This window comes from Corapipo altera, unplaced genomic scaffold, assembly GCF_003945725.1.
Source record: "Corapipo altera isolate COAL_440 unplaced genomic scaffold, ASM394572v1 0, whole genome shotgun sequence".
Classification (NCBI taxonomy): Eukaryota; Metazoa; Chordata; class Aves; order Passeriformes; family Pipridae; genus Corapipo; species Corapipo altera.
Genome location: NW_020884872.1, coordinates 40,533,035 through 40,546,431, shown reverse-complemented (window position 1 = coordinate 40,546,431; position 13,397 = coordinate 40,533,035). Strand labels below are relative to the sequence as shown.

At 39.9% G+C, this 13,397-nt stretch overlaps 1 protein-coding gene across 9 annotated transcripts in view; it reads left to right on the top strand.

Annotated features, from left to right (window-relative positions):
- The window catches only part of MBNL2 (muscleblind like splicing regulator 2), a 109,024-nt gene that overhangs the window by 62,086 nt on the left and 33,541 nt on the right, over positions 1-13,397 (top strand). For all 9 annotated transcript variants that reach the window (XM_027645166.1, XM_027645175.1, XM_027645148.1 and 6 more), the window contains one exon: positions 12,314-12,478. In XM_027645166.1, coding sequence (XP_027500967.1) covers positions 12,314-12,478 — 165 coding nt within the window. The remainder of the gene's footprint in view (positions 1-12,313; positions 12,479-13,397) is intronic.

The window sequence follows — 13,397 nt, the reverse complement described above, 5'->3', positions numbered from 1 at the left end:
CTAGTTCTGGTCTTTGTCTTGCTGAAATGGCAATATAGCTTTTAGTGCTACATATGCCAGCCTTCATGCAGTCACTTTTATTTGAGAGTCCCTCTTTATTCTGTGCTTGAAACCCATGATGAATTATGCTAGCTACTACAGGCTGATTAAAATGGTTATCATGTTTTAAAATGTTTTTCATATGTTAGTGTTAAATTCATAGAATTGTCTGAACTTCCTCCTGCCCTCTCTCCATCCAGACTCTGAATCCCCAGTGATTAAACAAGGGAGTTGACTAAACCTTGTCTAGTTTCTGGTTAGTGATCTCATATTTTGACTGTTTCTCTTGATGAATGGTACTCATGCATCACAAATTTTCTTCACTGAAATGCAGCAGGATGAGGAAAAAAACACTGAATTGACCATTTAAATACTTCTTTTCCAGACTGTCCAGGCTTTTTGAAAAATCTGAATCAAGATGGTTTCAATTACAATTAGCATTTCTGAGCATACTGCATTTTAACCTGTATATCCTTTAAGTTGAATTTGACATGCCACGGCAATTGATACCTGGCATCACTCTTGTGAAAAGCATGAGATCATTATGCATTTTTTTCTTCCATAAAACTTTGTTTTGGTTTGTAGAGTTTTAGTTTAATATGTTCTTCAACCTTGTGACATTTATGAAGAATATTTAAACCAAAGTCCTGCAATGTAGCTGTGATGAATGGTTCTCCTGGGAATGATAAAGGCATGGTTCAGCCATGCTGCCAGGCCAAGTGATTTGCTGGGTACTTTCTGCAAGTCTGCCTGCAGTTTAGAGGCCTTGTTTTTTGTGATCTTCTTCTCCTTCCTGCTCCAGAGAGGAAAGTTCTCAGCACTTCTGGACTCTCCGTTTGTCCTCTGGAGCAGAAAAGGAGAAGGTTGTATAATTTTCTCCTAGAGTTTCTCACTGCCTCATTGTTGCCATTTGGCATAAAAAGCAGCGATGGAAGCCTCGGCTGTGTGTTTGGCTTCTGACCGCATCCTGCTTCTTCCCCCTTGGCACCCAAACAAAAGGAAGCATTTGACAAAAAGATGTTTGATGGGAATCTCTGTCTTGTAACTGCTGCTCAGATAAGGTGCAGGCAGTGAAAACACTTTACCCACAAAGGAAAGTCATAAATTATGTGGTACTTTGGTTCCTGTTTGGAGAACAGTATGTCAGACCTGAGTTAGTTTCTCCTGAGAAACAGATGAGTGTGGTGCCAAACCTGTAAAAACTTCCAAGAGACGGACACTCAAAGCTATCTGTTTGTCACTGTTGCAGGGGAGCCTGCCGGTCTCCTGTAGAAACTTTAGGGGGAAGGAAGAACAAGTCACAAAACTGGTTCCTTTAACCACACTTGCTCTCCTTTTATTCTGTGCAGAGTGGGAATAATGCTGTCTAGTATCACAAGAATAAATCCATTAATAAATCCACTAATAATTTTAACGGAGCCATTCGTAATGTGATCCTGTAGAACCAGCCCTATGCATAGGCCCAGAAGGGAGCGAGTAGCTTGCATTCAGGCCAGGAGATAGATGAACATGTGTTAGAGTATTATTACCAACTGACTGTCAGGGTTAAAAGAAATAGCATGTGACTGCCTATTTGCTGTCTGGGAAAGAAGGCTGTGTAAAATAATAGATTAGTAGAAAAATAGTAGATAGTGGTCATATCATTGAGGTTGGTATCACTGCATCTACTCATGACAGTGATGAAGACAGGTACCGTGGACTGGAATACACTGACAATGTCATTGCAGTATAATAAATGGTAGGGAGTCTAGTGTGTGAGTTCCCCCAAAAGTGGATATATGGCTTGGAAAACCTAGAGGAAATATTTTAATTTAAAATTAACCCAGAATTTTATTTAGTCAGCACAGAATCTGTCTTAAGGAAGCTAATAATTTTCTGCTCCTTCAACACAGTATTGAGAAAGTATAAGCACTCTCAAGACCACAATCCCATATTCTAGTTTTGGAATGAATATATCATTTAGGGAAGGTAATAAGACGTCCTAATGTGTCTTATCTTTTCTCATAAACTGATTTAGTTGCCTAATTCCGTAAGCTACCATTTGAGATAAATGTAACTGCATTATATTTCTTGTATTTTTGCTAGATCTTCTGGAAGCTTCCTAATACCAGGTGGAAGGGGATAGATAACCCTTCAGCAAAAAGAAAAGGGTTTTTTTGGCTTACTGGGATGCCAGGGCTTCAGTCATTCCTCTTCCTTGAATTTCTGGACCTTTTCCACTCTTCTCCCTCCCTTTTTTTTTAACCTGACTTAGTTTGTTGATTTTGTGACTGGTAACTCTTTTGTCACTGGTAACTCTTATGTCCTGCTGCTTTAGGGCAGGGGTCTCACTGCCCCTCTTACTGATAGTGCTGGTTTCCCTGTTCCCTGAAGAGGAAAATTCAAGGTGTGTTACTCTGCAAGAAAAGATAAAAACTAAAATTTTTCACTGATGTTAAGAAACCAATTCCCAGAAGAGGAGGAGCATGCTCTGGATACAGAAAAGGTGGGGAAAGGTGGCCTGTTTACCCTTTGCTTTTCAGGTCAGGCACAGTTGGTTGTTCTCTGTAAGCAGCCCCATAGTGATACGGCGTCTTTTCATCTCAGTAATTTGTTTGCTGCTTCTCAGGAGTTATATAAAGTAAGGGGGATTCTTTGTGTGATTCTTCCTTGAAAATGCATATCTATTAATTTTTAGGAGTTTTTTCTGTAATTCCTGCTTTTTAGTGCAATTCCAAATACATGGCGTTTCTAAAACACCGAGAAGTTTCTGTTTGTTTTCAGCAACTTTCCAGTCAGCTGAGAGCTGGTGTCAAACTCCAGCCCTTGCTGGCTAGTCCCGGGAGCAAAGCCGATGATTTATTAATAACGCAGCTGCGGTTCCAGCGCTGCTGCTGAGAGTGGATAAACACTCCTCCTCTGCAGAGGGACAAGATTGTGTACTTTTCACCTCTGCAGTTATGTAAGGTGTCCTCGATGATTTATGTGTTTAACTTGGCCCTTCCTTTTTCCTTTTGTTGGCAAGATGATTGACCAAGAAAGTGTGAAATCTGCAACAGGGAAGAGGCCCAGGAAGCCCCAGCTGGACTGGGAGCCCCAGAACACAGACGGGTGCAGAGTGGCCTGGCCAGGGTGAAAGCATCCCCATGAGAAGCGGCAAAGGCACTCTGAGTGGCACATCAGGTCACCCCCATTGCAGTTCATAGTTGCTGGACATCCAGCTCAAGACCTGGGGGCTGTGACACACTGGTGTCCAAGGTGACTTGTTCAAGGTGTGTTCGGTCTGCCCTTATCCGTAGTACACCAGTGGGGTCCCATGGTACATAATGGACTTGCTACATCATGCTGATGACCTTTTCCATATGGTGGGACTCTTCCAAATAATGGGTCTTTTCCAAATCTCCTTTAATTCACCGCAACTCTCAAATGAAACATCTTCTCAAGGCTCCCTTGGCCAGGTGAATTTCAGTAGGAAGCTTATGTAGCCAGTTTTACAGCACTCTCCTCTCGCTTTCTTTCTGATCCAGTCAACCAGGCTCCTCACTGCTAAGGCATATCTCCTGCTTTTTTTGATGACATACAGCTGATGTTATGTCTTTTCCTGAAGCATTCTGGTGTGTCATTGAGGGGACCGTTGCCAGCATACCAGCCTGTTGCCTGGTCCTTGCTGGGCTGTTCACCCTTTGGGCTCATGGACATTCCTGCAGCAAAGACTTCTCATTATTCACTCTTTCTTTTCTAACCTGGTCATGGTAGAGAACATGTGGTATGGACATTAGAGCATATATTCTATGTGCTGAACCACAGTGATTTTCCTTTACAGGCCACTAAGAGAGAAATAAGGTGTCTCAGGGCTTGACTGTCAGTTCTAAAGTTATCTTTGCTTACTTTTTCACTGCAAAGTGATGTTTCCAAACCAAGGGAGTTTAATCTCAGTCCTATTCATATGGGCAAGCTTGCATTAAAGTCAGAATACTTGATGGCTTTTTATGGGAATTGTAAAGGAGATGAGGAAAGAGATAGGTCAGGAAGTGATGCCGCACCATGCCCATTTTCTTGTTCAGTCTTTTGCCATTATGCTACACTGCTGTTGCCTTTTCTCTTGTCAGCTGACCTGCAGTCAAACAACTTTACTGGCATTACTTCTGGAATGGTTATTTTTGTCTGCTCTGGAGATATTGAGAAAATTTGAAGAAAATTGCCTCTTCCCAAGGTCTTATCTTCTTTTATAGTTCAGTTAAATTTAATGGTGGAGTACATTGTTTACCAGCAGAAATCTGTGTCACCTTGACTTACAGTGTGGTCCCACCTGCAATTTTACACAGCTGTCATCTGTCTTCCACAAAAACACTCAATCCTTGAGATGAGCAGATGCATTAAAGCTGCCCAGCCATCAGTTAACTGTGTATAATGCTGTATTGTGAGACTCTGTAAAGGTTTTAGACATTTTTTCTATAATGCGGGAATCCGTGAATGTGTTGACTTCTCTGACTGGGCAGAGTTGGAGGGCTTAGATCACTGTTCTGCTATTGAAACCCATCTTGAGTCCCATGGTTGGCTGCATCTAGTCCTCCCACAGGAGGAGCTGTGTGTTTCTGGAGCCCTACACCCTGCGACGAGTCTCACCAGCCATGTAATAGAAATCAGACATTTCAGGAATTTTATCTACACAAAGTCATGTTTCCCTCTGCTTTATTTACGTTCATTCCATAGGGGTTTTCCCCTATACTACGTGTCGGCTGCCTCTTGTTCCATGAAAATTATCTGTGTGCATTAGAGTAAAGATTTATTTCAAGGGTTGTCCATAGTTGCTTGTGATGTACTACTGATCAATGCTGGTAGACAAACTTGAAGCTAAGATAAAAATAACTGGTTGATTTTGAGTGCCAGTATGTGGGGGAAATGGGAAAAGAAAAATAAAAGGAGCTACATAATTGAGGAAGAAATAATCTTTATTGCCCTATTATTCTCAAATTATTTTCAAGGCAGTAAACACAGAAATAAAATAAATTGATATTAGTTTAAACTGTTGTTTCTCTGTCCGAATTTTCTTATTTGTTAGGGTAATCTCAAGGATGTTCGTCAAATGACTTACAATTTCATAAATGTCTTTTTTTTTGGCATCTGCAATATCTGCTTGAGTTCTTTCTCTTCTGAGCAATTTAATATTGAGTACACTCCCCTTGATATTCCAAGGCAAATTATTAAACCATTCTCTATAGCTATGCTCAACATTTGTTTGAAAGAGCATCTTGAGAGACTCAGCTCTTTGTGCATTGCAAATGTGCTCTTCAGTAGAACATTTTGTCTTTTTCCATTTAAATAAATATCTTCTATTAAGTCTTTAGTGGTAAGACTCTTATATCATTTAGACATTCCATCTTTTTGTAAGACTTCCATTTTTGTTCAATATTTTTCTATTTTTTTCTGTCAGTTACAGGCAGTTCTTGTTCTCTAACTTTATGAATAAAATGATTCATTTTTATTTTACCAGCTTTTAGTTTCTTGCAAAAAAAATTGAAGTCATTAAAAGAGTAGCTAATAGGTTTTCTTAGCTTATTGGAAACAGAATCGGACTGAAGTCACCTGAGAGTTTTTTGCCTTCTTTTTCATTTCTGCTTTAGCAAGTGAATTTGCCTTCTACTTTTCTTGAAACGGAAGTGTGTAGGTGCCTATAAATATGTATGCAAGCTCACTAACTTCAGTGGGTGGACTTGCAAGGTGGCCTTGGAAATGCAGAACTAAGTTCTCAGCAAAGTTTTTAAGTTGTTTTTGTTGGTGACTTTTGTTTGTGTCTTTTCTTTTTCCAGGAAAACAGATCCAAGAGCTGAACTATTTCAAATGTAATATAAGAGATGCTTGTGTTTTTATGAAGTACATTTTTTCCTTCAGGTCTTTGTGTTTATAAGATGTATGGCAAATAGTGAAGTCTGAGGTATTCGAACTCTCCATCAAAAGCTCGATGTTTCTATTACTAGTAAAGTTTGGTCCTTTTGAAATTATTTTTACATTTCACAAATAGTTCAAACATGTCTCATTTTCAGGATAAGAGGTCTTACTCTGATCTGTGTTTCTTTCTATAAAATTAGATACAATTCTGCTTAGTCTAGAGGAATTATGTTTTCATAAGCATGCCTATTTGCAAGTCAACATACTCTAGATGTGAAATTATGCACAATTTAAAAAAAATTTGAAAGTTTTTGTTATGCCTTAAGGAAGAAATAAAATGCTAAGTTACATTTTTTTAAATCTATGACTAGTCATTCTTAAGGCTTAACTAAATCCCCTAAGTCTTTGCACGTATGCATAACTCTAGAAGCATGTGTAGTCCTACAGATTGTGTGAGATGGTGCATATTCACAGAAAGTACAAAGGGAATACTTTAATGGAGCTGTGATGCCTGGTTTTTTGCTTTCTGAGAGAAGTTAGGAAGCAGATTGACCTGCATAGGAAAACTGAATTCATGGACTGTGATGTTAGATGGAAAATACTTTTTAACTCAGTCCAAACTGAAGTCTTAGGGTTTTCCGTGAATCATGAAAGTGCTGTTAATGATTGAGCTCTCATGTACTAAAATATGTAGGGTAATGTATACATGCATGTCCTGTAGAACAAGAGGAATCATCCCTCTCTGCATATAAATACACAGTCAGTGTTTTCCTTAGTGGTTTTTTTTTCCCCTTTTTGGTATTTCTGCATTTGAAAAATAACTTTTGAACGGGATGTTTTGGGGTGGTAGGGTTAGTGTGGCTGTCAATGCACAGGAACAGAAGCTTAAGTATCTCAAAATACCTGCCATCCCATTGACTGGGTCTGTTTTGAGCCTCAGGGAGCACAGGATTATTGGAATTGAGAAGTTCCTGATTTATGCAATGGTGAAATTGTTAAATCGATTGGGTGAGGCTACACACATGTTGCCCACCAGCGTTTGCTGAGGGACTGCTCCGGATGAATCCCAAAGGAAAAGAAACAGTTTTTGCTCTTGTCAGAAACTCTTCCAGAGAAGTATTTACAGCTTAGGTACCTCCACAGCTGCTGACATTGCTGTCTCTGTGGCTATTCTTGCCATATACCGCCATCACCCCGGACAGCAGCCTTTGCTGGCTCTTGCTCTGCCGAGGTTTGAACAGTATGTAATATGTTCAGGTATCTAATATCAACACCAAGCAGGTGATGTCTAGCTAAGCAGCATGCCCACAGTTGCAAGTTTATTAAAATGTGTTCTGATCTTTACAGGCATGTGCAAGTTCACTGACGTGGCATAATGCAGAAAATTGCAATATTTTTTTCCAGTAGGAGAGGTAGTTGTGGCATCAGGTGATTTTTACTTTTTAAAAATTTGTGTGTGTGTATGTGTGTGTCTTTTCTAATTCCAGCAAATTTTTGGATCTTAGAGTGTCTAGCTGGAAACCAGAAAACCCTTTTTCCTTTGTATAACCGGTTACTCAGATGCCTTCTAAAACCATTCATGTCTTGGAAGTCATATACTTCCCCCCCCCCCCCCCCCCATTAGACTGCATATTTAAGCCTGAGAGATCATACAATTTCATCTACATTTGTTAATTTTAGCTTGTTTTCTTAGGGAAACAGGTTTTGCATAGTTGCACTATCCATATTTTTGCCAGCATCATCCTCTCACCCTAATAACTTTTGAACATCCTAACCAATTTCAAGCAAAGTTGCTGTAAGCAGACATCTCAAAGACATATCTTAAAGTTCTTACTGGTTATGCAGAAATCAGTGTCTGGGTACAAGAGAGAGATCCAAAGTACTACCCTATTAAGGAAAAGGCTGGAGTGGGCACTAAGCCACACCCAAGTGTGGTCTGCCAGCCACATTCACATCTTGGCTGGCTCTTCAGGACATGCAAGTCTCAAGCGAGTTATATTTATCGTATGAGTTGTTTCCTGGTCTATAGTTAGGAAGGGTGGGAGGGTGTTCTGGGGGAGAAGGAAGGATGGAGGTGGGGTACGGTAGGAAGCTGGGAGTTTTTGGAGAACAGAGGTGGGTAGAGGGAGCTGGAAGCACCCTGGGGAGCGAGGTTCAGAACAAGAGACAAATGTCTGCAAGGCAGCAGGCCTTCCTGTTTCTGCTTCTCATCAGATAACCTGTCTTTTAAAGGTGATGGGGTGTCCTGTGTCAGATGTTAGGTCATGCTGTGAGGTAGGGGAGGCATGCTGTATTATTGCCCGCTAATAGCATCAATATATTGCCTGAAATCAGTACCTGAGTGAAATCATTATGAATGCTTTAATTGATTCTTGGCTTAAGAAATAAAAGAAACATTGTTTTGCCTTTTTTTTTCTATTCAAACATTTTTATGAAAGATAAAGGTAATTTTGGTAAGTAAAAGCTACCTCATTATTAGGCATAAGGAATTCCCAAGCCTGGATGAATTATTATTATTGTTGTTACTATTAGAGCAATAGTAAAATACTGAAGAAAGCTGTGTATTTATAAAATATTCAAGACAGAGACGTGGCTGTAAAACTTGTAGACAGGAAATGGGTTCGTAGTATGTTAATTTGCAAAGTTATGGGGTGTTACTTCTGAACTTACCTCATTTTGCTTATCTTAAAATTCAAAGTGCATACCTGGCTTTTTAATATACTCTAGTCTATGGGCTATCTTGTGCGATTGATCTTAGACAAACTACCTATTGTTCTTAATAGAAAAACTTATTGATTTAAAAAAAAAAAAGTTAGTGGTGTGACATGGCTTGTGAAGGGATGTGTTTTTGAAATTAAACCAGTCAGGTAGGAGCTCCCAAGACCATTGCCCTGCCAGAAGCAGAGCTTCTCCTTGCCATGCCCGAGTAATGGGCACTGAAGTCCTTTGGGTCCCCAGATCCTTGATGCACCCTTTCCCTTTCCCACTGCTTCACTGGAATGAAGCCTGTGGCACAGCCCAACACGAGCCATGGCATGTTCCCAGTCTGGATAATTAGCAGTAGAAAAGTAATTTTTTTGCTAAAACTTTCCATTACCCAAATGAAATGTGGTGCTGTGCATTAGGCTAGCTGTAGAGAACAAAGGCAGAGAAATGAAAGGTCAGAGTTAGGTTCCATCCTTCCAGGATGAGGGGAGTAACAGACTGCTCAGAATTTAATCTGATGTCTGTTCATTGTTACTATCCATTGCAGGTAAGAAGGCAGCTCACTGAAAGTGAATTTTTCGCATGAACTCCCATGGGAAGTGCACAACCACTTATGATGTGCTTGTTGATAACCTTCACTTCATGGATGACAGGAGTTTCTAGGGACCCAGTTTCAAACCCTTAGTTTCAGGACTCTAACTTGATCTGGGAGCAGGTGAAAAGTTGTAAGAAGCAATTATTTTTCCCTGCCACCTGCCCTGTCCTGCTGAGTTTGTGCCATCGTGCGCCAGAGGGACTCAATGTCTGCAGAGCAGCTCTTAAACTGCAGTAGTTTTAAGAGCTGGGATGAACCTCTCTCCAGAGACTTGATACTGATGCACCCTAAAGTTAAAGTACTCAGCTTTGTCTCTGTATCTGTGATCATGTGGCCTGCTAGCATAGTAGTTTTTTGCAATAATCCGAAGTGGACTCTTATTGATGTTGACCCAACCAATGTGTTGAATATACCTGTGTGTTGTGTACAGTTCTGCTGTTTGGTTGATATGTGCTGACATGTCCATTGGACTTCATATTTGACTTTTTAATAAACAAAAAAAATCAGGATCCCATTTGATTGAAATGATACTACAAGTTTGAATTTTTGCTTGTGCAGTGATTAGGAGTTGGGACATGAAGCATTTGGGAAAAAAGGAATGAAAACGCTTATAGGTGTTTTCCTGCTACCATTGTAGGTCCAAAAAGTAAAAGCTGATCTCAGAATTTATTTAATTTTGATAGTGAGGGCTGGATTAATCTCCTCACTATTTTCAGTGCTCATTCCACTGCAGTTTATTTTGGGTCATTTAATTTCAACAAGGCTTGATCTGTTTAGAGGGCTTTCTATAGCAGCATAGCAGGACCACACAGCTCTTTTATGGTACATACGTTCATTGCTAACTGGGAGCTCAAAAAGCTAGTAAACGAGGCACAGACTTGAATTAGGTTGGAGAGGACACTACATTTTTGTATGGTTGGATTATTTAGAAAGTTTTCAGAAATAACCAATCTTTTGTGCACTGTGAGTTGCTTTGCAGATCTTGAAATGGTGGTATACAGTAGTTGTGTCCTTTCAGAGGCACTCTTCAGGTTTGAGGTACTTCAGAAGCCACTGTGGTGGAGAGTTGTTCTCAATCCTCATTTAAGGAGCATTTTAGTTTTGACAGGTAGATATTTCCATCAGGTACGGTGGTTTGATGTGATTTTGCTGTTTTAATTTTTAGATTTGCTGTATGAACCATTCATATGCAAAATAGATTAAGGTAGAATAGATCTCAGTTAAAAATATCTAAATCAGTTAGCCTCATCAGCCAACACAAAAGCATATGGTCATTGCCTTGGCTGAGCCTTCCCCAGTTTAACATTATGAAGACAAAGGCCTTGTCCCTGCCAAATGAAAGAGCCAGCCTTCTTTTGTGTCCGTCAAATCATGACTATTTCTGGTTCTGCTCATGCCAGCTGAAAAAATAACATTCCTTTTGTGGACTTCATTAAACCAGGTAGCATTAGTGATTTACTCAACAGAAGGAAAGGCGTGATGTCCTGAAAGTGGCTGCATCTATACTAGCAGGTTAAAACAGCACTGATACCATTGTTCCTGAGCATTGAGACCATTGTTTTTTCTTAAATTTTTAGCTTTCTCGTTGTTTTCTGGCCTCTGCTGTTTGGTATACTCCCAAGCAGTGGCCAGGGCAGTTCAGGAAAGGGCAGTTCTCAATAGTTAAATAGCGTGGAAATAGCTGTTTGCATTCCTGTTAGCCTCAATGCAGGAGAACCTTCCTGATCATGTTTAACTCATTCCTGTACAGCTAGTTATTACATCCTTATAGCAGATTAGAGGCAGAATCAGCAGTGTTTTGGTGTCTAAGTAAAAAGTGTGACACTTGTTTGGGGACATTCAAAGCCTACTGAAAGGTCTGTAGCTGTATGTGTGTGGGCATGCATACACAGAGCCAGTGTATGTCTGTACTGTGTGATATTCTTGTATAGGGATCTTGATGCTTTTTTGGCTATAGGAGGATATTCCTGCTTTGCTATGGATAGTAAAGCCCTAATACCAATGAATTGAAAGTCTAAAAAGCATTTCTTAAAAACATCTCAATTTGGAAACTTACCTTATACAAGTTGAGCGTATCAAATGCAGTTTGACTAACGCTCTAGGTCCTCTGGTTACAGCTCTTAAAATTCTCTGATTGTTTGTGAGCCTTGTCATCAAGGAGCTTCTGATCTCAGCAGGTCCTGCCCTGCAGCTGCAAAACCTCCTGATGCACCCTACAATTTACTTTTCTGAGGGAAAAATGTATCAGTGCGTCTTATGCCACTCTACCTGCATTTGTGGTCAAGCATACGCAGCTTGTAGAACTGTCCATCTCCTCCAACACAAGCCACCTCAGAGATGGCAGCCCACCTATATTTTTGTTGTCTCTTATTACCTCATTACTGTCTAAAAATTCCTGCTTTCATGTTGATTGGGAGCTTTCCTTTTACTGTGTACCTTCAGATTTAGCTCCATGCACTGCTTCTAAATTTAGTCTATAGAAGTACCAGCTTTACCTCTTTTATACTTGAATGGAAATAGTTCAAAGTTGTGCTGATGTAATAAAAACAGGAGGCTAGAAGGCAGTGAACTGGAATAAGGGTGAACGTATGAGAGAAGACAAGCAGAGTGGCCACTTTAGATCCTTACTGCCATGAACACACACAATTATTTTAATATGATGTACTTAAAAGCTGCATTACTCTTAAAGAAGGTTTCAATTTGTTATTCATAATGTAATGTAATTTATAAAAAAACTTTTATGTCACAAAAACACCAGGTACTCTAACAAAGATGCTATGAAAGGCAGTTCAGGTAGTCTGGATAATTCTCAGAGTATTAATTGTATGGCAGTGATCTGTACTTAACAATGAAAATGCTGATTCAAAGCCTTCCTGTTTTGTTTGGGTTTTTTTCCTGTGGCTAATAGCCTAAATGATCGATCAGAGGTGGTGGGCTGAGGCAGAGCTCAAGGCCATCCGCTCCTCCCAGTCTGCTACAGGACAGTTCACGGGACACACCCTGTGTTTCATTAGTTCTTGCTTAGTTTATAGTATCATATTTTGCTCGCAGGCATTAAACTATCATCAAAAGCAGCAGGCCGATTAATGTGACTTCTTTTTCCAGGGTCGTTGTACAAGGGAGAACTGCAAGTACCTTCATCCACCAACACATTTAAAAACTCAACTGGAAATCAATGGCAGGAACAACCTAATCCAGCAAAAAACTGCAGCAGCAATGCTTGCCCAGCAAATGCAGTTCATGTTTCCAGGGACACCGCTACAGCCAGTGGTAAGTGTATTTCTTTGATGGTGTTAATGGTAAGTAAAGGTGAAGACTATATTGACCTGCGAAAGTTCTCTAAACTAGTAGCAATAAAAATAGTCCCTGTCTGTTGACTTAAAGAATTGCCGAGATGCTAGAGATATGTTCATTTATATTTGCATTTGAAGATAAAATGGAGTGTTGCTGTAGATTTGATTTATATTTCTTTTATCCCAAAACAATTTGCAATATTTTCCTCTTTTCCGCCTTCATTCAGTTCGTGACAGGTTTGCAAGGCTTTTCCCTATAATCTTTCTGGAGGTGAAAATTTGAATAACAACAATAATTTGCTAGTAAGTCATTTGAGTAGAAATGCCAGGTTTCTCAGGAGTCTATGGGTTTGAATGGCTTTAAATATTATTTAGTGTCAATACCAGGAACCAAAGTTAATGTCATTCTGGATAGCATTTTCTTACTCTGTTGGAGTCTGAAGTGTCCCAGGATAAATAGAGAATTGGTGGTGTGTGCACATCACAAACTCAGTGATTTTGTCTCAAGATGATGCTTGTGGTGCTTGGGACACTTCTAATCCAGAAGGTGGCATGGAACTAGAGTCTTGCATACATGAGCAGCATCAGTTGCTCTGGGCTGCCCTTGCAGTTGGGCTTCTCACTGTAGCAGACTTCTAAAGCATGGTTTGGCACATAATCTGAATTAAACTTTGCACACATGGCTGCGGATGATGTTTTTTCAATCTAAATGCCTGGTGTAAGGCATCCCACTGGAGTGGGATTTCTTTTCCAACTTGAGGCATCTGGAGTGTTGGCATCAACTTCTGTATTGGACTTGCAAGGTCCATTTATACTTTATCAAAAGACATAGGCACTCCTAATTACCATTCGCTTGGCTTTTTTCAGACATCTGCATTTGGTTTTCTAAGTGCCTT